Consider the following 25,790-nt stretch of genomic DNA (forward strand, 5'->3'; position numbering starts at 1 on the left):
GACACGCAGCCCTCTTTATTGTCATTTAGTAATGCATGCATTGAGAAATGAAACAATATTTCCTCTGGTGTGATATCACAAAACACAGGACAGACCAAGACTGAAAAAACTGACAAAAACCACATAATTATAACATATAGTTACAACAGTGCAACAATACCATAACTTGATGAAGAAGTCCATGAGCACAGTAAAAGTTCAAAGTCTCTCAAATGTCCCACATCTCACGCAGATGGAAGAAGGAAGAACTCTCCCTGCCATGCCAACCGCAGTCCGACTCTGAGCCATCCAAAAACTTTGAGCCTCCGATCAGCTCTCCGACACCAAGTACTGAGCGCCATCTCTGTCCGAACGATTCAACCTCAATCTCAGTCGCCAACAGCAGGCAAACCGGGGATTTTGAGGCCTACCCTCCGAAAGATTCCCGACCGTGCAGTAACGACAGCAGCGAACGAGCATTTCAGAATTACTTTCTCTCACAGATGCTGCTCAACCCATTGAGTTCCTGAGACATTGTTTGTTCCTCTCAGTCATCATCATGAGACTCGGTAGATGTTGGAAATGCAGAGTAACGTTCACAAAATGCTCAAAGCACTCAGCATGTCAGGCTGCATCTGTGGAAAGGAGTAACGTGTCGACGTTTTGGACTGAGACCCTTCATTAGCACGAGTTCTCTTTATTCCTTTCCATAGACACTCCCTCAGCATTACTAAAGTAATCCTGCTTTTGTTTTTATTTGAAGCCATTGTAAGGATTTGAGGCTTACAGAATTTCTCCGATCAGCTGGACTAAGGGGGATCCTATAGATGAAAATTCAAGTTCTGCAATCTCCTTGTTGTCTTAATGTGCAGATGCTGATATTTGCTGGCAAAGGTATCAGTACGGAGACTTCTGAAGGAGGTTGCCTGTCCTCCAACAGTATCTTACTAACAATACCTTTGATATTGTAGAATTTGTTGAGAAAAGTTACTGCTGAGAAACTTGTAAGTTTGAAAAGGAAGACTGCAGTGTCAGATAATCTACCAAGTCACCCTGCAATTTATTTCAAATTAATTTTGTGTGATTATAATTGTGTAAATCACCCCCTTTTTTAAATGAGAGTTGTCCAAACAGTATCTTTGAGCAAAATGTTTAAAACCAGATCTGATTCGTGAAAGCACAGTAATGTATATGTGTCTGAAAGGGTACACAAGAATTATTTCACTGATAATCATAGTTATGGACAGTCACAGCATGGAAACAGGCTTTTTTTGCCACCAAGTCCCTGCCAGCCATCAATTCTATAGAATGGCATTAGTCTGTGGTGGCCAGTGCTATCATGTTTGCTGTTGTATGCGGGGGTAGCAGGCTGAGGGTAGCAGACACCAACAGAATCAACAAACTCATTCATAAGGCCAGTGATGTTGTGGGGATGGAACGGGACTCTCTGACGGTGGTGTCTGAAAAGAGGATGCTGTCTAAGTTGCATGCCATCTTGGTCAATGTCTCCCATCCACTACATAATGTACTGGTTGGGCACAGGAGTACATTCAGCCAGAGGCTCATTCCACCGAGATGCAGCACAGAGCGTCATAGGAAGTCATTCCTGCCTGGGGCCATCAAACTTTACAACTAACACACATCAAAGTTGCTGGTGAACGCAGCAGGCCAGGCAGCATCTCTAGGAAGAGGTACAGTCAACATTTCAGGCCGAGACCCTTCGTCAGGAACTTTACAACTCCTCCCTTGGAGAGTCAGACACCCTGAGCCAATAGGATGGTCCTGGACTTATTTCCTGGCATAATTTACATATTACTATTTAACTATTTATGGTTTTATTACTATTTAATTATTTCTGGTGTAACTGTAACAATAACCAATTTCCCCCGGGATCAATAAAGTATGACTATGACTATGACTGTGACTGTAGAAAAATACTATGAAAGTGCTTTAGAGGATAGAAAACGCGAATGCTGAGGTAGAGAAGAAATAATATTGTTTCTGTTGACTTGCTAATTCATTTTAAAATATGAAATGGTGAGAGGTTACAGCTTCTTATTAGAAGTAAGGGGGGTTTTCCAACCTCCCTGATCCCTTTGCCTCTAATCACTGAGCTAAAGTGGAATTACAATGGACAAGTTTAGAAGCAGACCAGACTTGTACATTTTTTTTGCGGTCTAGCTGTATCTGATTTGTTAACTGTTCATGCTTTGTGCTTTGACGTTCTCCACAGGCCTGCCCTTTTTCTTTTCTTCCCTGTACTGCATGACATCACCGGCTTTAAATATTCCAGCTGGTTTTTTTTTCCTTTCGCGAGTTTGTGCTCAAACAATGTCCATGTAGAGAGAGCAGAGGAAACTGCACAGCTCCAGACTTCACCACCCAGTTTCTCAGGACGCAGGACGTGGCTAAAGAAAGCGTCTGAACCGAGGAGGGGAGGGAGAGAGAGAGACAGTGTCGGATTACTATTCCAAGCGGCAGATTCTGAATAACACCGAACAGGGTCAGAAACGCAGGAGAGAATCGCTTTATTACTGGAAAGTAGCTCGCTGCAGCTGCCCTGAATTGAGAACAGAGAAGGGGGGGTAAAAAAGGCGCAAGTCTGTAAACTTGGGCAGAAAGTCAGAGTCAGTGGGTTATTGAAGAGATCTCGAAGTTACTCCAACATGGCTCACTCAACCCCTCTGAATGGAGTGGACGGACACAAGGATCCTTTGATAGAGTTGTTTGTTAAGGTAGGATCTGCCAGAATCTGACCCTTTATTCCGCAAACAGCCAGCAGACAGCTGTCTGAAAACCTTTAGAGTCTGCTGTTTCTTGCCGTTTTTAACTCACAGTTAGCTCTATTTTTAAAAAATATTTCAGCAAAACTGGTTATTTTACCTCAGAACAAATAGCCCGAGATAATTGATTTTCTGCTAAAATAGAATTGTAGTCCAAAGTATAAAAATTTGTGCCGAAGCAATTAAGAATTTGACACAATCTGTTTTGGTGTGTTTTGTACAGCTCCGTGCTTTGTTATAGTCCCAAGCTTGCGTGGAGCAGTTGTGGGTCAGGAAACATTTTAATGAATTTAATTCATAGCTGTCAATCAAATCATCAATAAACAGCTATAAATCCAGTGACTGTTACTACAGTGTCTCTTTCCCTTTGTGTGAAGTTTTGCTTTCAAGCACTGCTGTGGAACTTGTTTCAAGAAGCGGTTTTGCAGATGGACTGTGGCACCAAGCTACTCCTGGTTGAATAGAATTGGCGCTTTTCCTAAACTGTAGCCAGTTGAGGTCGATATAGGATTGTATACTTCTGGCTGGAAGCGTTGCATAAAAGACAAACAAAAAGAGAGCGTGTATCAATTCAGTAACTCAGTGCTAGCAGAAAATGCTTTGATCTCAGTCCCCACCTCTATGCTCACAAGCTGTGATTTCAGAATTCATTGTGCTGTCAAAGAATTGTGTTAATATAATCATTACCTGTGTGAAATTTTTGGGTGTGGTTTACTAACATTGTCATACAATGCATCTCCCACAAGAGCAAAAAATACTATCATTCCCGGCAGGGCATGATAAAAGGTTAAGAAATTTGACTTTTATTAATTTTTATAGAGAAATTACCACGTTTGTTCTGCAGTTCTTCGTGGTGATTGGAATGACTGCTTCGGGAGAAGTGATTCGTCTGGGCAACAGGCGATGAAACGACTAGAATGATTCAGTACAATGTCTGGACATTCAATTGAGTCATAGATCCTCGGGAGACCAGACTCCGGTGCGAAAGCTGATCTTACTCAGTTGACATGGAGTTAGCGGTCATTTCATTTGTCATTATGACACCGGGGGTGGCAGGGGAAAGGGAATTCATGGTCGCTCTTTGTTTTTGCCCACTCTTGGACAATGTGCATTTGTAATCACCGGCTATGCACCAGTTTAGGCTTTGCCTGCCAGGCTGTCATTAAGAATTTTTAGAATTGGTACGCCAACGAAAGATGTTGGAAGCACCCAGCAGGTCCTGCAACATCTATGGAAAGAAAGCAAACCAATAATGTTCAATGTCAAACACTTTTTACCACTGTTGCGGTACAGTCATTGACACTGCTCCCTCAAAGATGTACAGGTGCACCGCCACACAGTAACTGAAAGGCTCCCTCTCACGTAGCCTTTGTTGCCACATATAATATTAATATAATTTTGAAATCTTTGTTAATATTATTATGAAAAACCCTGTAATTAGTTATGTGTTAATTAATATAATCCATAATTTTTCTAAATAATAAATGACATAATATTTACTGAAACATTTCAGAGCTGCCAAGAATTTACATTGTCAGTGTTTCAAGTTACAATACTGTTACAATTTGTAACAGTAGACACAATAGAAGTTGGTAGCTCATTGTTAATTAACCGCTGGCCGGCTGACCGCTGATGCCATCTAGTCAAAACATTTTATTTTTGCCATTGTGCCTGTCAGTTGTTTTCACTGCCTGGCATCGTTTACTTGCATTGTGAGTTGTGGTTTGTGTTTGTTTGCTGTTTATATTACCAAAATAAAAAGTGCCACACAGTTTACAGGCCGTGTAAAAAAAATCCTTCACAGAGCAATGGTTGGTCCATGCAGCTGTAAAAAATTATTAGGGGGAACGTTGGTCCTCGATCTGTGCAGCATCACAGATGCTGCCTGATTTGCTAAGTGTTTCAATATTTTCTGTTAAAGATTTACACTTTTTAATATTTTAATTTCCTTAAGAATTACTATGTTGCATCTTATCAAGTTATGAAGGATCAACTTTAATCACCATATGCATTTACATGTATTAGGAATTTACTGTGGTGTGTTGGTCAGGGCGCGACATGCAAAAAAAACCAATATTCAACAATAATAAAAAATAAGGATTTAAGTTAGAAAAATAAAGGTAGAAGTTAAGGTGTGAAGGTCCCAGAACACAGTACAATCAGTGATATTGCAGACAAGCATTGGGGCAAGTTCATGCTATTGTAGTGCAATGCTGCAGATAAAAAATGTGCACAGAAAGATCCCACAAGCAACAACTAAATGAATCAATAAATAATCTGTCCTTTTAATGGCACTTAAGGAAAGTGCGTTGTGCCAGTTAGGTAGCTGTGAATTATTACCCAGGACTCAACAACATTTTGATTGGTGCCATAGATCTGAGTGGACATGTTGACCTTTGACATCTATTAAATGGCATCTCTGACGATGCGAAGCTTCTGAATGAACGTGACAGATTGGTATATTCCATCAATCCAAGATGACCTATGTATTCAATTTCGCAATCCATTTTTCCACCTCTGTAGTCATCCCACTTTTCTGTCCACTGTGGCTAAAACCAAAGTATGCTTCTAGCAAATTGACTTCCAAGTTCTTGGCTCAGTCTCCAAAGCTTCTATGAGACTGTATTGCTGAGCTCAGTGGGTTTATGAAAATGGGCAGCAACTTACGGTAGTGCTAGGATGACACAGTTAGCATTTTGTGCTCCAGCCTACCGCATGCCTATCAAAGATTTGCTTTCTGAAAAGAAGGGACAGGTGATGGTGAATTCTTCTTTTTGAGATTGTAAAGAAAGGTAAAAAGAGTGCTCTGTCCATGTCTTCCGTGATTTTCTCTGGATCCATGTACTTTGCTGTGTCCTCCCTGCGGTCAAAAACTTGCTCAATACTTCTCCCACATCCAGAACTTTGCCATGTAATCTTTTTTGGGAAAGTTTGTGTGAAGTTTTACGTTAGTTGAAAAGAAAATTCTGTGGAGAAGGAGCACCTGGATAGGCCATTTAGCTTCTTTCTGGGCAGTGGGGTCTGTTAACTTCTCAATAGGGGATTAAATCCACTGCTTGCATTTTATTTATTTACTTATTTATTGAGATACAGCATACAATGGGCCTTTACAGCTCTTCGAGCCGCCCTGCAATCCCCCAATTTAATCCTAGCCTAATCTCAGGACAATTTACAATGACCAATTAACCTACTGACCGGTATGTCTTTGGGCTGTGGGAGGAAACCGGAGCACGTACAAACTCCTTACAAACAGGGGTGGAACTGAGCGCGCATTGCTGGTACTATAATGCATCGTGCTAACCGTTACACTACTCTGCCGCCCAGTCAATGTGTGGGCAGCCGAGATGTAGATGATCGCTCCCAATGCAAGTTCAGGTGAAGAAACTTAAGCATGTCTGACAAAGATTGAAGCAATTCCATTCATTAAAATGAATCATTTTAATACTACGTACTAAATCCAGTACATGATTGCTGACTACAAACTTCCCTAAATGCTGAATCAGAATGAGAATTAGGTTTATTGTCACTGGTGTATGTTGGGAAATTTGTTGTTTTGGGGCAGCAATACAGTGCAATACATAATATATGCTATAAATTATAATAATAAATAAATAATTAAACAAGTAGTGCAAAAAGAGAGCAAGAATAGTGAGGTAGTGTTCGTGGGTTGATTGCCTATTCAGAAATCTGATGGCAGAAAGGAAGAAAATCCCAAGCAACCCACACAAAAATGCTGGAGGAACTCAGCACGAACCCAGGCAGCATCTGTGGAAGTGAATAGATAGTTGACATTTCAGGTCGAGGCCCTTCATCAGGACTGGGAAGGAAGGGGGGAGGATGCCTGAATAAAAAGGTGGGGGGGTAGGGGAAGGAGGATAACTAGAAGGTGGCAGGTGAAGCCAGGCGGGTGGGAAGGGTCATGGGCTGGAGAAGGAGTCTGATAGTCGAGGAGAGTGGACCACAGGAGAAAGAGAGGGAGGAGAGTGGGAAAACTGTGCTGCAATTGTACAGGGTACTGGTGAGGCCACATCTGGGGTACTGCATGCAGTTCTGATCTCCTTACTTGAGGAAGGATATATTGGTTTTGGAGGTGGTGCAGAGGAGGTTCACCAGGTTGATTCCAGAGATGAGGGGGTTAGACTATGAGGAGAGATTGAGTCACCTGGGACTGTACTTGCTGGAATTCAGAAGAATGAGAGAAGGTCTTATAGAAACATATAAAATTGTGAAGGGGATAGATAAGATAGAGATAGGAAAGTTGTTTCCACTGGTAGGTAAGGCTAGAACAAAGGGACATAGCCTCAAGGTTCAGAGGAATAAATTTAGGACGGAGATGAGGAGGAACTGCTTTTCCCAAAGAATGGTGAATCTGTGGAATTCTCTGCCTAATGAAGCAGTGGACTACCTCAGTAAATATATTTAAGACAAGGTTGGATAGATTTTTGCATAGTAGTGGAATTAAGGGTTATGGGGAAAGGCAAGTAGGTGGAGATGAGTCCATGGCTAGATCAGCCATGATCTTATTGAATGCTGGAGCAGGCTTGATGGGCCCGATGGCCTACTCCTGCTCCTGTTTCTTATATTCTTATGAGGAGGGGACTCGGAGGAAGTAATAGGTAGGTAAGAATAAGTAAACGGTCAGAGTGGGGAATAAAGGAATAGGGCAGGGGAATTTGTTTACTGAAAGGAGAAATCAATATTCATTCCATCAGGTTGGAGGGTACCCAGATGAAATATAAGCTGTTGCTTCCCCATCCTGAGGGTGGCCTCATCTTGGCACAGGAGGAGGCCATGGACCGACACATTGGAATGGGAATTAAAATGTATGGCCACCAGGAAATCCCGCTTGTGGTAGATGGTGTGGAGGTGCTGTATCTAAAACTATATAGGTTAATACCCTGATGAAAAATTTCATTCAAAATACAGTATCAGTACCTATCAACTTTAAAGTCAATTAAATAATGTAGTCTTCCTTTTAAGCTAATTGAATCAGTATGTCTGATTTATTTTCTTATATCTTTAGTGCCCTCCGCTTCAGGATTGTATGGTCCTATATTGATCTGAATAAATCAGTGGTTTGTGTTCAAGGTATTAAACCTGATTTTACAACACACTACAGTTAGCAGGGCTGAAATCTTTGTCATTGATCAGAAGGCCAGGGTGACAGCATGTCTGCATCTGAAGGAATAGCCCATTCAAACACTTGATTGGATAAGTACTGTAAGCAGAGATATACATACATTTTTTCTACTCTTGTATCTTGCTACACAGTGCTCCAAGGCCTCACTTGGAGTATTGTGATCAGTTCTGGGCCCTTTTTTTAAGAAAGGACGTGCTGACATCGAGGAGACTTCAGAGGAGGCTTACAAAAATGATTCCAGGATTGAAAGGCTTGTCATGTGAGGAGTATTTGATGGCGCTGGGCCTCTCCTTTTAGAACGGAGATGAGGAGGAATTTCTTTAGCCAGAGGGTGGTGAATCTGTGGAATTCGTTGCCACAGGCGGCTGTGGAGGCCAAGTCTTTATGTATATTTAAGGCAGAGGATAATGGATTCTTGAACAGTCAGGACATAGATACGGGGCGAAGTCAGGAGATGGGGGCTGAGAGGAAAAATGGATAGGCCATGGTGAAATGGCGGAGCAGACTTGATGGCCTAATTCTGCTCCTAAGTTTTATGGCCCTATGATAATTTTAGGAGAATAAAATGTCCCACAATTTAAATATGCTGAATTCTACTAAAGATACTGAATGACTCAAAGGGAATTTCCTATGCTTTGTGCTGATCCATCGCATTTCTGTTGATGTGGCATTTCCTTGCTCTGTAATTTTTGCCAGTGTTGGTCACGTGGCCGAGTAGTTAAGGCATTGGACTAGCGACCTGAAGGTCATGAGTTCGAGCCCCAGCCGAGGCAACGCGTTGTGTCCTTGAGCAAGGCACTTAATCACACATTGCTCTGTGACAACACTGGTGCCAAGCTGTATGGGTCCTAATGCCCTTCCCTTGGACAACATTGGTGTCATGGAGAGGGGAGAGTTGCAGCATGGGCAACTGCTGGTCTTCCATACAACCTTGCCCAGGCCTGCGCCCTGGAGAGTGAGGACTTTTCCGGCGCAGATCCATGGTCTTGCACGACTAACGGATGCCTTTATTATTAATTTTTGCCAATTCATTATACATGTGCCAAGGTTCACCTGATTATAGTACAAACGTTTGTAGTTACTGTTAGATGGAATCACATCTGCTCTCTCAGTGGGGTCTAATGCATGGCACTGATGAAGAGCATGGGACTTTCCCCAGAATAAAATATTCATTCAGCGAGTCTTTTACAACTTAAAAAATATCTATTACGTCCTGTTTTCATCTATTCATTACATAATCTACATGATCACATCTTAATCTGTCTCCTAACACCAAAAGTTGCAAGAAATGCATGAAGTTTAGTTCTTGAAATTGTTTCAATCCTTGTACAGATTTTTTTGTTATATTCCTGTGTCTTTTTGAACCTTTCTGGTATATTTTCATTAACTCTATGTGTGTCAACCTTTTCCTTTGCTCTGTAATTGTGGAGCAGACATAATGGGCTAAATGGCCCAATTCTGTTCTAATGTCTTATGGTATCCCGCCCATTATCCATCCTTCAGTCATCACCATTTAAACGGATGATCCGGATTATCTGGGATGGCACGGTAGCCTAGTGGTTAGCACAACACTTTGCAGTACAGGTGACCTGGGTTCAATTCTCACCGCTGCCTGTAAGGAGTTTGTACGACTGAGTGGGTTTCAATTTGCTCCCACATTACGTCCACAGACATCACTGTAAATTGTCCTATGATTAGGCTAGGCGTTGGTGTGGCTTGAAGACCTGAAGGGCCTACTCCACACTGTATCACAATAAATAAGTAGTAGCAACATTTAAAACCCACCTCAGTACGTACGTGGGATAGGAGAGGTAGGAGTTCAGAGGGCTGTGGGCCAAAAGTGGATAGCTGAAGCTAACTTGCTAGGTAACAGTCACTGAACTGATGGTGATGGGGTGAACTTTGTCCTCTGGTTGGGTTTATAGATGATTCTGTTTCTGTGTTATATGATTCTATGATGTAAAGAAACAGCTAATGATACCAATAATAGAATGGCCATCCCATGAACACTACCTCACTACTTTTTCCCCTCTTTTTTGCACTTCTTATTTAATTTAACCTTTTTTAATACACATATACTTCTTACTGTAACTTACGGATTTTATTATGTACTGCTGCCACATAACAACACATTTCAGGACATATGCTGATGATATTAAGCCTGATTCTGATTCTATAATGGAATCAAACTCCATCCTGGATGTTTTCCTGAAGGCCTTTACTCCACAACTGGCCTCCCCTCTTGCCAGTCATTCCAGTACAGTTACAGTGCTGCCCTGACGACGGGTCTCGGCCGAAGTGTCGACTGTACCTCTTCCTATAGATGCTGCCTGGCCTCCTGCGTTCACCAGCAACTTTTATGTGTGTTGCTTGAAAGTCCAGCATCTGCAGATTTCCTCATGTTTACCGGGGATGTCCTGTTTTGACATAAGCACACAAATCTAATCCCTATGTTATCGTAATGAGGCTTATCGTAAGATCAGAGTACGGCACTTCACCTTCCTTCCGTGCACGCCGTAACTCTTGGGCCTCTATTGAACAGAACAGTCTCAAATAGCCTGCGCTTCCTCTTTGTGTAAGAGATGGCCAGTTCTGATGTAAGATCATCTAGCTGTAATATTAATTCACTTCTACTCTCTCCACAGATGCTGGCTAATTTGCCGGGCGATCTAAATTCTCTTTTGTTTCAAATTTCCATTAGTTGTTCTGGGCTATGTCTCACAGTTCAAGCCTATTCTTATGTTCTTTTCCCTCTTTCTCTGAATCCCTGCATTCAGATCTTTACCAGACAGCATGGAAAACATGAATAATCTTGGTTTTAGCTTTTATTCCCTTTACTTTAGAAACCCCACTCCAAATTAAAACATACTTGTTTTCTCAATTTCCCAGTTCAAGTAATGGGTCATCATTCACTGGAGACAATAACTTGTTTCTATGTTCATTGATGCTACTTTATCAGCTGATTAATTCCAGTGCTCTCTATTTTATTTTAAATCCAATTAGGTTAATTGTTGTTTTCTAATCAGCAAATTAATGCAAGATGTCATTGACAGTGCAACCAAGTGCGACACTTTCTCCTGTTCACCGATGCCCAATTTGGGTTTTTCCAAGACAATTTGACTCCAGACATCATTATGGTCCTTCGTCCAAACAGGGACCAAAAATTTAGTCCTGACGAAGGGTCTCGGCCTGAAACGTCGACTGCGCCTCTTCCTATAGATGCTGCCTGGCCTGCTGCGTTCACCAGCAACTTTGATGTATGTTACCAAAAATTTAATTTGAGGCATGACATGAGACTTCTGGGAGGCACCATGTGATGCTCTGTATTATTAAGGAGCTCTGGTAAAAGAAAAGTCAATGGGCATCAAGGGGAACACATTCCAGTACTTAGAGTCATACCTCACCCAAAGGCAGCTGCTCGTGGTTGTCTTCCAACCCTGAGATATCACTGCAGGAGTTTCTGAGGGTACTGTCCTACATCCAGCCATCTTCTCTTGATTCAACAGTGACCTTCTGTCCACCATAAACTCAGAACTTTCAGTGAGATTTTGGTGCGTGTGAATGCAGCAGCCACTCGAGGGGCCAACCAAAGGTGCATTTCTCTTTGTAAAATTTGTTTTTTACGATCCAAAGATGATTCTACTCCAAGAACATTGGGTACTTCATCAGTGAGCTGCTCGTTGATCAGAGTAGTTGGACTGGTGTCTGCAGCGGAGTCAGCTGAGGTGTCGAAGGAGTTGGCCGAGGTGTCAAAGGAGCTCGTTGGGATTTTGGAGGAGCTCGCCGATATGCCAGAGGAGCCGGTTTGAGTATGGAGGAGCTGTCCTGGCTGCAGACCGTGTTGCTGCCGGCTGCTTGGAAGCATCAGAGCTGTATAGCCGTGGAAGATTGTCTGGGACATTTCACTTGTGACCGCACGACTCTGCTGGACAGTGATAATGTAAGTTGCCACAGGCCTGTTATCAGACATCCCACCTCTCCCGGAAGTCCAGCTCCCTGATGCCCGCAAATTATATACAGTATCCCGGAAATCAATTTGTTTGAGATCGAGTGAGAGAGAGAGAGCAAGACAGAGCGCGAGAGTGAGAGAGAGAGAGAGAGAGAGAGAGAGAGAGCGCGCGCCATGGCAGAGTGTTCCAAAAAAAGAAAATATAAAACGTACTTCACCCCAGACTACACTAAAAAGTGTACCCCTGCCTAATAGGGGTCAAAAATAATGACAGTGTTGCTCGCTGCACTGTTTGCAACAGTGACTTTTCTATTGCCCATGGTGGGTTAAGACTGTAAAAGACATGTTGAGGTGAGTTTAACAGGTGTCATTCGTTTATTAGCATAGCTAACGTTATTTAAACTAGTTGGCTAGCTGCTAAGGAGCTACTCTATTGCAGACATCCCACCTCTCCCGGAAGTTCCGGGAGTCTCCCACAGATTGGTTGGTGCTAGCTCCCAGAAATGAGTTTTTGCAGGGTGGGATGTTTGTGTTATCCTTGCCTGGCGGAGGGACAGTCGACATGGGAGCTGTGCAGCCTCACTTGTAGCGAGAACTAGGCCTCAAGCCTCAGGCTTGCCTGCTGCTGCAGACCAGGTGAGAGCGTGGTTGAGATCGGCTGGTGCTGCTCTCTCATGTTCGAGCAGTGGAATGATAGGCTGGATTGTGTGTGTCTGTACACTGCCAGGAGACGGAACCATCGATTGCTGGATATTGTCCCTCAGGGCCTTGGACTATATATGCTTTTATTTTTTGAGTGAATATGCTTCTTTGCACGATATTAGGAATTGTTACTTGCTATTTTTGAATATTTTGAACCCTGGCCCCAAAAGAACACTGTCTCCTTCAGCTGTGGCTCTGAATGGTAATTAAACTTGATTTGATTTGAAATGGAGATGTCCACTAATGGCTGCCTAGCATCCAACTGCATTTGCAACTTCTCTGTGAATGAACTAGTCTGTGACTCCTTGAAGGAAATCCCAGGCAACATTCAGGCACGGGTTGAAATGTAGCAAGTAGCTTTTGTACAACTAATGTGACGAAAGATGACTGTCTCCATAAAGAGTGAGTCCAACCATTAATATTTGATATTTAATGATTTACCATCTCTGAGTTCCCCACCGTCAACTTCCAAGGAGTCACCAGTGGATAAGCTTCAGGGACATGAGAATATTGCTTCACTTGAAAGGAGAACACCATGACTTGGAAATGTGTTACCAGTGGGTGTAAATCCTGGAATCCTGCTTTGCAATCACACAGTGGGAGGGTCTACTGCAGAAGTGCTGCATGGTTAAAAAAAGGCAGCTCACCACCATGTTCCTGAGGGCCCAAAGGGATGGGCAAAGAATGGTGGCTTTGCTAGAGGTACCCAGATCCTGAAGAACTGAAACGATGCCTCAAAAAGGTGGAATTCATCATTAAGCACCCCACCATCGAGGTCATGCTCTCGTTTTATTGCTACCATCGGGAAGGAAGCACAGGAGCCTGAAGATACACACGTAATGATTCAGGAACAGCTTCTTCCCCTCTGCCATCCGATTTCTGAATGGACATTGAACCCATGAACACTATCTCTGTATTGCATTGTACCGCTGATGCAAAAACAACAAATCTCATGGCAAAAGCTGGCACAGTAATGTAGTGGTTAGCACAACGCTTTTCAGTACCAGCAGCCTGGGTTCAAATCCCGCTGCTGCCCGTAAGGTGTTTGTATATGACTGTGTGGGTTTTCTCTGGGTGCTCTGGTTACCTACCAAAGATGTTGTAGTTGGTAGGTTAATTGGTCATTGTAAGTTGTCCTGTGATTAGGCTAGGGTTAAATCAGGGGATTACTGGACAGTGTGGCTCGAAGGACCATAAGGGCCTATTCTGTGCTGGAGGAGAAGATGGCGGCGTGATAGCAGCGCGCACGGCCACTTCGGTGGTGATGTCTGTTATCTGTCAAGAAGGGGACTGTGCACAATCCTGATTTGATGGAGACAGATGTGAGAGCACGGAGGATCATCTGGAAAACTTCTGAAATGCCCACTTCACTGCCGCTGCTACTGTGTGGTAACCGGAATCTCTGGAGCAGAAGGCCCCGAATCCTCGGCTTTGCTTGTTTCAGCGGCCGAGGTGGGGTCGAAGGCGCTTGACAGAGGATGGCGTTCGGGAGGCTGTATCGGAGAGGTTGGTCGGAAGCTCAAAGTTTTCAGATGGATGGACTCAGTGTCGGCTGTGACCGGTTGCTTCCAAGGCATCGGCAAGTTGATGGTGCCTGGAGGTTTATGGCAGAGATTATCTCCCTTTTGCCGCCTGCTATCGGGGACTCGGGAGTCGATCGACTCGGGGACTTTTGAGACTTTATTTACTGTGTCCATGGTTTGTTCTTCATCAAATTATGGTATTGCTTTGCACTGCTGTAACTATATGTTATAATTATGTGGTTCTGTCAAGGTTAGTCTTTGGTTTGTCCTGTTTTCTGTGATATCACTCTGGAGAAACATTGTATCATTTCTTAATGCATGTATACATTTCTAAATGGCAATAAAAGAGGACTGAGGGTTCTCAAAATCTAATCTAATCTCAATAAATAAATAAATATTAAAACTGATTCTGATTCTGAATTCAGTAACCAAAATAAACAACACTGTAAAGGCATCAAGGTCAGTAAAACAGCACACCAAAGATACATTCATTTCAATCTAAAGGGCAAACGTATGAGCTTAAGGTGTTAAAAGATTAAATACTATAAAACAGAATATTGAAGAAATTTAGCAGCTCTCATCTCCAATGTTTGTTTAATCCAACATGGGATTTTCTGTGTTGAATGGCTTCATTGTGAATTGTGGTTCTGTAATTTCAGAAAACTCTTCATTTTCTTTGCTAATCCAAAACAGAGATTTGAAACTCCTTTTGTTGTGGTGTCTGTCAATATCATATGAACTTTTGTTTAAAATACAGCATCTAGATTGCTATAAAATTGTTCTTACTTCCAAATTTTTGTCTATTGCTACGCACAGTAGTGTGACTTGTGGAAACCGCATGTGGGCCAAGAAAAACTGGTATATTTTAGGTTTCCTGGTGCATATTGAAATACTTGTTGACTCACATAACAAAAATAGGTGCCTCTTTGAAGAGAGATTTAACAAGAAACTGCATTATTTCACTACCCTGAGGTTAACCTTCTTAAATTCATAAGTACCCGTACTGTCATACTAAATTAAACTTTTTTCGGAAGCAGATGTAAAACAGATGGCAATTTAATAGTCTTGTCACTTACAGCTGAAGAAAATGCTAGCTGCATTATATGACAGTGTATACTTTTAACCATTTTATAATCTATTATCTTTTTCTGCTGACAAAAGGAAATTAAACAAATTTGGGATGTGTTCTTCAAATAATGCAGTTTGTAGATCCATTTTCACTTCTGATACTTATGCATTATCTATTAAAATCATCTTATTCATAGAACATTGGGCACTATTCCATAGTACAGACCCTTCAGCACACAATGATGTGCTGCATATTTACATTTTTCTTCCCAATTTCTTCTTATAAATTTTGATGAAACTGATGGATGGAATTCAGTCCTCTCAGGGTTAATGTTGAGATGTTTAGCAGTGACGTTAGTAGTCACTCAACTTCTGGGGACATCTAATTACTTTCAAAGCATCTCACTGCTAATACCAGCCCCTTCTCATGTCTGGAGCCTGAAGTGGATGCTGGTGAAAGCATTAATGGATCACGAAAGGTGAATACCTTCTGTTTGATCAGGTCTGAAGCAGTTGACACTGATCTGCCTTTTTCACTCACAAAAACAAAAAAATACCAGAACTGCTCAACAACTCCAACAGTATCTGTGAAAAGACCACGTAAGGGTCCGAGGCCCATCATCAGATGCCCGACGCCAGCCCCCTAGGCCTGAGTTGACGTAGTAGTAGTACTTTATACCTTAAGCTTTATTGTCGCCAAACAATTGATACTAGAACGTACAATTATCTTAGCGATATTTGACTCTGCGCTTCCCAATCCCTGGATTACAAATCAATAGTATATATTAAAAATTTAAATTATAAATCATAAATAGAAAATAGAAAAATGCAAAGTAAGATAGTGCAAAAAAACCGAGATGCAGGTCCGGATATTTGGAGGGTACGGCCCAGATCCGGTCAGGATCCGTTCAGCAGTCTTATCACAGTTGGAAAGAAGCTGTTCCCAAACCGGGCCGTACGAGTCTTCAAGCTCCTGAGCCTTCTCCCGGAGGGAAGAGGGACGAAAAGTGTGTTGGCTGGGTGGGTCGTGTCCTTGATTATCCTGGCAGCACTGCTCCGACAGCGTGCGGTGTAAAGTGAGTCCAAGGACAGAAGTAGTAGCTCTTCAACGGATGAAAACTTTTTTTTCACACATGCTGGCTGGCATGCTGAATTGGTTTCCCTGTCCTTTCTGTTTTAGTTTCATTGTTGTTTTTATTTTCTGAAAATCTTATGGGAGAGAGTGAAAATGAGGATTTCAGAAAGGTAAGTAATAAATTTAAAGACTCTGGTTAATAGTGTAATGTCATCATTTGAGGACAAGGTTATAAAAGATGATTTAAAGATTTTTTTTTGCTGCCTGTGGTCAGTTTGCTTATCATCAGAGATGTCTGCACTGGTAACACACAAAATGCTGGAGGATCTCAACAGGTCAGTCTGCATCTATGGAAATGAATTAACAGTCAATGTTTCAGGCCGAGATCTTTCTTTAGGACTGAGAAGGTAGGGAGAAGAGCGATGCCTCAAAAAGATGGCATCCATCATTAAGGAACCCCCATTGCCCAGGACATGCCCTCTTCTCATTGTTACCATCAGGGAGGAGGTACAGGAGCCTCAGGAACTGCTTTTTCCCCTCTGCCATCTGATTTCTGAATGGATATTGAACCCATGAACACTATCTCACTACCTCTTTATTTCCATTTTTCCAGTACTTTTTAAATTTAAATATTTTATATGTATATATATATGTTTTTTCCTATTATTACATATTGCAGATGTACTGCTGTCACAAAGCTAACAAATTTCACGACGTATGTCGGTGATATTAAAGCTGATCCTGATTTTGAATATGCCAGAATGAAAAGGTAAGGGGGAGAGGATAGAGGATAGCCAGAAGGTGGTAGGTGTTGTGTTGCTTGTGTCAGAGCACTGTGACCTTCCTTTCCAGTTGCCGTCTCCCAGGATGTGTGTGAACTCCCGTTTATTGTGGTGCCTCAGTCTCACGTACCCAGGAAGCCCACCTGTGCTTGGTCAGTGCCAGAACTGAGATTGTGCTGTTCGTTGTATTCAAGCAGGAACTCATTTCAAGCTGAACTGGGGACAATAGCTTAGATGTTGCTCTGGGCAGTGATCCAGACGTCCATAATAGCCCCGTTTTTAAAAATCAGTTAACTTACGCACAAGTAAAATCACTGTTACAGCTAGCGGTGAGATATGACATGAAGCTATAGGATGGAAAAGTCAGGGAATGTGACCTTATTTATTCTTTTATGAACTTAAGTAGACATAACTTCGTGTTACGTGATTGCGCAAGTGGGCACTCAGCAGGCGTAACTTATGACGTGAATCAATGGTCAGCTTTGTCCCCCCCCCCTCGTGTTCAAGCACACTTCTGTCATGGATGGCTTCATAGAAAAATGGATCCCGTTGCTTTCGCAAGTTTAGGGGGTGGCGCAGTAGTGTAGTGGTTAGCACAACGCTTTCCAGTACCAGCAGCCCGGGTTCAATCCCCGTCACTGCCTGAAGGGAGTTTGTATGTTCTTCCCGTGACTGCGTAGGTTTCCTCCGGGTGCTTCGCTTTCCTCCCGTGGTTCAAAGATGTACCAGTTGGAAGGTTAATTGGTCATTGTAAATTGACCGTGATTAGGCTAAGATTAAATTGGGGGATTGCTGGGTGGCGTGGCTCGAAGGGCAGGGAGGGCCTGTTTCACACTGTACCTCAATAATTAATGAAATAAATAAATTTAGTCTGGCTGACGAGGGAACAAAAACCATCCAGAGGACCCAAGTTGCTCAAACAGTTAATTCTGCGGAACCCTGGGAATTGAACCAAAATGTCTTCTGTGCATTTTTATATGCCCATATTGCCCTAGTGTTGGCACGTGGCCAAGTGGTTAAGGCGTCGGGCTAGTGATCTGAAGGTCGCTAGTTCGAGCCTCAGCTGAGGCAGTGTGTTGTGTCCTTGAGCAAGGCACTTAACCACACATTGCTCTGTGACGACACCGGTGCCAAGCTGTGTTGGCCCTAGTGCCCTTCCCTCGGACAACATCAGTGGCGTGGAGAGGGGAGACTTGCAGCATGGGCAACTGCCGGTCTTCAATACAACCTTGCCCAGACCTGCGCCCTGGAAACCTTCCAAGGCGCAAATCCATGATCTCACAAGACTAACGGATGCCTATATAAATATTGCCCTACAACATGGAAGGAGGCTACTTGGCCCATCTATGGCAGCCCACAGAGCAATTCCATTTCCCATACAGTTTTCCTCGTAACCTACACTGTACAGGTTTAAGGTGAGAGCAGAGAGATTTAATAGGAACCTGAGGGGCAACTTTTTCACCCAGAGGGTGTCCACGTATGGAATGAGCTGCCAAAGGAAGTGGTCGAGGCAAGTGTGTTAACTGCACTTAAAAGATATGCAAACAGAAATGGAAATGGAGGTGGATTGGCAAAACATGGAGAAAGCCAACCAACAACATCACCAAGCAGGCAATAAAATGGAATCCCCAAGGAAGGAGTGAAAAGGGACCTCCAAAGAACACGAGGAGGTGAGATGCTGAGGCCGAAATTAGACGGTGGAAGCACTTCTGGTCCACCCTCAAGAAAATGGCTCAAAACGGAGGACGATGGAGATGAGAGGTCATCAACGGCCTTGGTCCACTGGGAGCTAAGGGCCCAAGAAGAAGAAAAGACAGGAAAGGTTTAGAGCAGAACTTACTTGGCGTCCACAGACCCCTTGGTTTAATAGTAGGGGTGCATAGCATGAAAAAGGTTGAGAATGCCTGGTTAGAGGGGTATGGGGCAAACATGGGCAAGTGGGACTAGCTTAAATGTGCATCTTGATCAGTGGGGCTGAAGGACCTGTCTCTGTGTTGTATGAGTCAATGCCCCTATTGACCTCATATTCCTATCAATTCCCCCACGTTCTACCACTCATCCACATTAGAGTCAACATACAAAGTCCAGTTAGCCTATCAAACTGGACATCTATAGACTACACAGGGTGCCGCGGTAGGGTAGCGGTTAGCACGACGCTATTACAGCTCTGGACGTCAGAGTACCGAGTTAAGTCCTGGCGACCTCTGTAAGGAGCCTCTGTGCGGACTCCCTGTGGGATGTGTGAAATCTCCACGGGTGCTCCATTTTCCTCCCACAGACCAAAGATGGACCGGGTTGTGTAATTGGTCATTGTAAGCTGTTCCGTGATTAGACTAGGGTTAAACCAGGGTTGTTGGGGGTTGCTGGCATGGTGGAGCTTGAAGGGCCCACAGGACCTATTCCATATTGTATCTCTAAATAAATGAACGTGGGAGATGCTGAGATACATCTTAGGATGCGCTGGGACACATCATCAGTGATGTAACCTGGGGTCATCGGATGTTTTGGCCCAGACGCTGCCAGGGTTGATCAGACCTCAGCTGGTGCTCCAGCAGCGCTGGTCCACGGGTCACACCTCTTGACCCACAGCCACCTGAAGGCTCGTTCAGCAGCTTCTGTGATGGTCCTGATGGCTCTTTTCTTTGCAGCCCTCGTAATGCCAAGGAGAAAACTGGAACATTGAGGGGGAACACACACTCACAGGAAGAATATACAAGCCTCCTCCCATTCAGTGCTGGTAGTTAGGGTTGAATCCCAGTCCTTGGAGGGGTGAGGCTGCAAAACTATGTCACACCAGTCTGCCACCCACTATTGATCTTTTCGTTGTGCAAATGAAGTCACCGGAGAAAATTACTGGTAGATACAGAACAGCTTCTTTATTCAACAAAACAAGGTACAGCAGGCATCATACAGAGGCGCTTTTGGTCGAAAGGTCTGCTGGCCCAACGTAGGGCTCGATATTTTATGTGCCAGGCATCAAAGGATAATTCCATATTTACAATGTATGGACAATGCTTTCTTTGAAACTACATACAACCTTCACACCTGATTCACATCCACACCACAGACATCCAAGTGAATTTTAATCAGCATTGTCTGGTCTGGGATTCACTCCTTTTAGGAACTCATTGTTCAGAGCTGCACTCCAAATTAAATCCACAATCCATATTCAGATGTGAAGACTGGTAGCCACAGTCAGTTGCTAAATGTATATGTCCTAAACCCAAAAATCACTTGAACAGATCTATTAGATATCCTTCTGAGTTTAGGTCTGAGCAATGGTTCAAAAGTTTAAAGGTACATTTGCTATCAAAGTATGTATGCAGTATGCAACTCTGATATTCATCTTCTCCAGATAGCCATGAAACAAAGAAAAACACCAAGCCCCCTCCCCCTACATGATGTTGTGGAAGGTTAATTGAAATAAGTTTTCCATTTTCATCTTTATTTTTTACTTGCAAAAGAAAACCCATTTCCTTTTTGAGATGTGGCAGTGAGGGGATTATTGCTATTAATTGCTCCATTGTATTGTCAGCAGACAAGCCTGGTATTGAGTCTTCAAGACTTTGCCATGGTGACAGAGCATCTGTAGCCCTTTCCCTCAGGTGCGCTCATTGATGTTGTGATGACTGTGCTTCCAGAAGCAAATATTTAATCATTTCAATAGCTGGTAATTGGAAAAAAAGCACAGACAATTCAGGCTCATTGTGTGAATGTGTACACATGGATGTCTCCTTACTTGTTACCAGGTAAATGTGCATTATTAATTCAAAAGATCTGGAGCTGTTATTTGCGGAAACTGTCCCTTATGTGATTCAGTGGACAGATGATGACCTTTGCAGGTCAGTGGTAGGTGTTGTACCTTTTGCTGCAAATATACTGTATATATTTTAAATTTAAAATGAGAATGTTCACACATTTCTGTAAATAATAGTTGGATGTTACCTGCACCCTGAGTCAATAGGCTGGTCCTGGGCTTATTTCCTGGCATAATTTACATATTACTATTTAACTATTTATGGTTTTATTACTATTTATTATTTATGGTGCAACTGTAACGAAAACCAATTTCCCCCAGGATCAATAAAGTATGACTATGACTATTCATGTGTAATCTATTTTCTCTTCACTTAACATACAGATGTTAATTGATGGTTCTGTATTTCGAATTAGTGTTGTGTTGTCATCTTATTAATCATTGGACTGAAGTAAGAAGACCGGCTGATTTCAGCAGTAGATTCTTGGATATTGGACAGCTCTTAAGAGAAAAGAGAAGTATTCCACTATGGATATTTAATGGTTCAATTTAATATCTGAGAATGTATACAGTATACAACCTAAAATTCTTACTCTGCGAAACAGAGAGAGAATAAGAACGCTGAAGAATGAATGAGAGAGAAACATTAGAAACCCAAAAACTCACATGGGAAGTAACTCACAAAAAAGTTCTGCGGGAACTCAGCAGGTCAGGTAGCATCTATGGAGGGGAGTACAGAGTGGATATTTTGGGCTGAGGACACTTCTGAAGGGCCTTGGCCCAAAAAGTCAACTGTCTATTCCCCTCTAAATACACTGCCTGATTCGCTGAGTTCCTGCAGAATTTTGTGTGCTTTGCTCAAGATTTCAAGCATCTGAAGGATCTTGTGTATAGGGAGTAATTATCTGTGGTCATGGGTAGTGATAACAGTGATAGTCCCGGACATCCAATTTGTGGAAGCCATTGTGTACTACCTGTCACATGGAGATGGTAAAGTGTTTGATCCAGTGGCAAAAGGATCTGAGCTGACTGGAGACTGGACTCGGCCACATGGTCTTTAACATACACACATAGGTAGGTGCCAATGCTGTTTCTTGTCAGCAGATACACACCACACGCAGACACAGACACAGACACACACACACACACACACACACATAGATATGCACTGGCATGCTCACCTCTCATACACAGATACAGAGACTGATGAATAGCCATGTGCTCACATAAAAACACAAGAGGTTCTGCGGATGCAGAAAATCTTGAGCAACGCACACAAAATGCTGGAGGAACTCAGCAAGTCAGGCAGTATCTATTTAGGGGAATAAAAAATTATTTATTTATTCTTCACCTTTTTATTCTGGTTTCTGCCTCCTTCTTTTCCAGTCCTGTTGAGGGATGTCGACTGTTTATTCCCCTGTATAGGTGACGCCTGGCCTGCTGAGTTTATCTTCACGTTCACACACAGTGTCGCATTCATATAGACACAAGCATGCATGCAAATAAATGCATGGATGCGTGCGCGCATTCACACACTCGCATTCACACACTCGCATTCACACACTCGCATTCACACACTCACACTCACACACTCACACACTCACACACTCACACTCAGATTCAGATCCCTTGCCTCTGCAACACTGTCTCACTTGCTCACCAAATTCGTGGACTCTCCCTGAACCGCTTCCCCTACAGCAGGTTTTGTCTTTAACTGCCCGTTACTCCGCTAGCGCTTAGGGGAGCAATGAAGGTCCTCTATCTCTGTCTGTCCATACAGTCGCACCAAGATACAGAAGGATTCTTCATTGCTGTTTCTGTAACAGTTTTGTTTGACCAGTCAGCATTGTTAGCCCTGAGCTGAACCCCTAAATCTGGAGGACCGTTGGACCGCTCTGTCTGGCCTCTACCCTTTGACCTATTCGTCATGGGTGACCCCATCCAGAGCCAAAGAACAAGACCCTGACCCCAGCCAATATAGCTCTCTGAGTCATTGAGGATGCAAGCCTCCAAACCCTACAACGAGGCTGTAGTCCTCGTGGAGGTACAGCAGGGCTACTTCACCAGTTTTTTATGCCATGGACCCCAGTGAAACCGATGGACCACTTCTCATAATAATGCATTTAAATATATAAAATAAAATACATACAAATACAAAACAACCAATGTTATTGAAATATAGTTAGCAAAATAATAAAATAAAACAAGTTGTGGTTTGGAAACGTATGTGCTTCTTTATAGACATATCAAAGAACAACACTATACATTTAAAATATGGGCAAGCCAAAATTAAATTTTATTTTTTAAAGACATATCAGTGTGAAGCTGTTTTGACTAGCTTGAATAAGAACATTGAACTGTGGTTTAAATATCTGTAATATCTGCTGGTGGTGACAAAGTCACTCGTACTGCTTTGGCTACTGTGGTTTGTTGCCTACATTCATCATTGAAGGAGTACAAAATTTTAGTTAGAGGTTTGTGAAAATAAAGATGTAAATATTTTCCAGTTCAGGTTCATGGATGGTCTGGAATTTATCCACAGATCCCAGGTTATGAATCCCTGAGCTAGAGTGTCCTTCTCACCTCTCACCGCTCACCCTCATAGAGACGTAGAGCATTACAGCAGTAAAACAGGCCCTTCAGTCCACCTTGCTCATGCTGTACGGGTTCTCTGCCTAGTTCCATCTACCTGCACCCAGACCATAGTCCCTTCATACCTCTCTCATTTGTATATCTATCCTAACTTCTCTTAAATGTTGCAACTGAGTTTGCACCCATCACCTCCACTGGGAGTTTGTTCCACTCTTGCATCACCATCTGAGTGAAGTGGTTTCCCCTGAAATATTTCACCTTTCACCCTGATATCTTTAACCTCTCTCTTTGGCAGTCTGAGGTACCCACCTGCTTCAAGCATGCTTCAGTTATACTGGTGCCTAAGAAGGATGTGGCATTTTGCCTCGATGTCTATCATCCAGTAGCACTGTAATGATGTGATTTGAGAGGTTGGTGATGAAACATATCAACTCCTAACTGAGAAGTGACTTGGATCTGCTCCAATTTGCCAACTGGAACAACAGGTCCACAGCAGATGCAATTTCATTGGCTCTTCACTCAGCTGTGGAACATCTGGAGAAGGAAGATGCAGAAGTCAGGATGCTCTTCATTGACTACAGCTCAGTATTCAATACTATAATCCCCTCAAGAATAATCAATAAGCTTTGAGACCTTGAGCTCAATATCTCCTTGAGCAATTGGATCCTCAATTTCTTCACTTGCAGACCCCAGTCAGTTTCAATTGGCAAAAACGTCTCCTCCACAATCTCCATCAGCACAGGTGTATCACAAGGCTTATCCCTGCTTATCCCAGGTATAACTGTGTGGCTAGGTACAACTCTAATGCCATATTTAAGTTTACTGATGACACCGCTGTTGTTGGTTGAATTGAAGAAGGAGGAAACCAGAGGTCCATGAGCCAGTCCTCATTGGAGAATCAGAGGTGGACAGGGTCTGCAATTTTAAATTTCTTGGTGTTATCATTTCAGGGTATCTGTCCTGGGTCTAGCACATAAGTGCAATTATGAAGAAAGCACGGCAGCGCCCCTACTTTCTTAGAAGTTTGTGAAGATTTGGCATGACATTTAAAACTTTGACAAGCTTCTATAGATGTGTGGTGGAGAGTATATTGACTAGTTGGATCATGACCAGGTCTGGAAACACCAATGTCCTTGAACAGAAATTCCTACAAAAAGTAATGGAAATGGCGCAGTCCATCACAGGTAAATCCCTCTCCACCATGGAGCACATCTACGACACTTATTGATTGATTGATTTATTTTTCTTTTGTAATTGCGCAGTTTGCTGTCCTTTGCACCTTAGTTGTTTAACTGTCTTGCTGGGTGTGGTCTTTCATGGATTCTATTGTGTAAGAAACTGAATCGCAGGTTTGTATATGTTGACATGAATGTACTTTGATAATTGATTTACTTTGAACTTTAAACATACGATCTCTAGTTCCAGTCCAACCTAACCTCAGTAATGCGTGCATGTATTTATCCTATCTGTACCCCTCAGAAATTTGTATTCCTCTCTAAGGTTTCCCTTCATTCTCCTACACTCCAGCAAAATAAAGTCCTAACCTACTCAAACTGTTCCTATAATTCAGGTTCTCAAGTCCTAGCAACATCCTTGTGAGATTTGTCTGCATTCTTTCAACCTTAATGATATCCTTCCTGTACCTGGGCACAAGGGCTCCTCCCTCCAATCCTTAGAGTCCACCTCCCCTTTCTCTGTTGCAGCCTGCTTTCTTTCGCTACACAGGTACCCCTCCCAACTCTCTTCTGGCCTCAGTACTGCACCTTCTCTGACCCCGCCTCACCCTTGCCCCTATCCTAAGCCTTCTTCATGCTGTACTTTAGTATCATCCCAGACTGAAGTTCACCCAGCAACCAGTCAGGCTGGAAAGTGTGACAACTGAATGCAATGCACAGGGTCAAAGAGCAAAGGAAGTGGTGAAGAAGAGGACAAACACGAAGAGGAACACCATCTTTATGGGGTGAGCTTTGCCTTTAAGAAAGAGTACGGCACATCAGTGACCCCTTGAGTGGGATAACTATAAACTTTATAACCCTCCATTCCACTCTAATTTGCCTTCAGTTACACTACAATCATTAACACATCCTCCCCATCCAGGAAGTATTGCCACTCGATAATCAACACTGAAGGCCTCATTGTTCCTGCAAAGAAAGTTCTCAGATAGCACCCGACCGACAGGAGGCACAACATCAAGACTGCTCTGGAATCAAACATAATTAGCACCCCTGAAGGGATTATCGGTATTTTTTACCAGTGAACACCAGGACTGCTTTGACGAGAATGACCATGAGCTGATTAAAAGCAAATACAGGGCGATCTTGGACTGGAAACTTATTCCCACCCCAAGGGAAAAGAAACAGCTCCAATGGTATCTGTAGGTCAAGGCTAAACAAGGCAGAAAGATCACTGGACGTCAGCAACTTGGCAATCATCATGATGT

The 25,790-nt window shown here is 42.9% G+C and overlaps 1 protein-coding gene across 1 annotated transcript in view; it reads left to right on the plus strand.

Annotated features, from left to right (window-relative positions):
* Window positions 1–2,290: 2,290 nt before the first annotated feature.
* The window catches only part of LOC134338273 (chloride intracellular channel protein 4), a 148,793-nt gene continuing 125,293 nt past the window's right edge, over window positions 2,291–25,790 (plus strand). The window contains exon 1 of the mRNA XM_063033995.1: window positions 2,291–2,714. Coding sequence (XP_062890065.1) covers window positions 2,646–2,714 — 69 coding nt within the window. The 5' untranslated portion in view covers window positions 2,291–2,645. The remainder of the gene's footprint in view (window positions 2,715–25,790) is intronic.

Source organism: Mobula hypostoma, chromosome 26 (assembly GCF_963921235.1).
Source record: "Mobula hypostoma chromosome 26, sMobHyp1.1, whole genome shotgun sequence".
NCBI lineage: Eukaryota > Metazoa > Chordata > Chondrichthyes > Myliobatiformes > Myliobatidae > Mobula > Mobula hypostoma.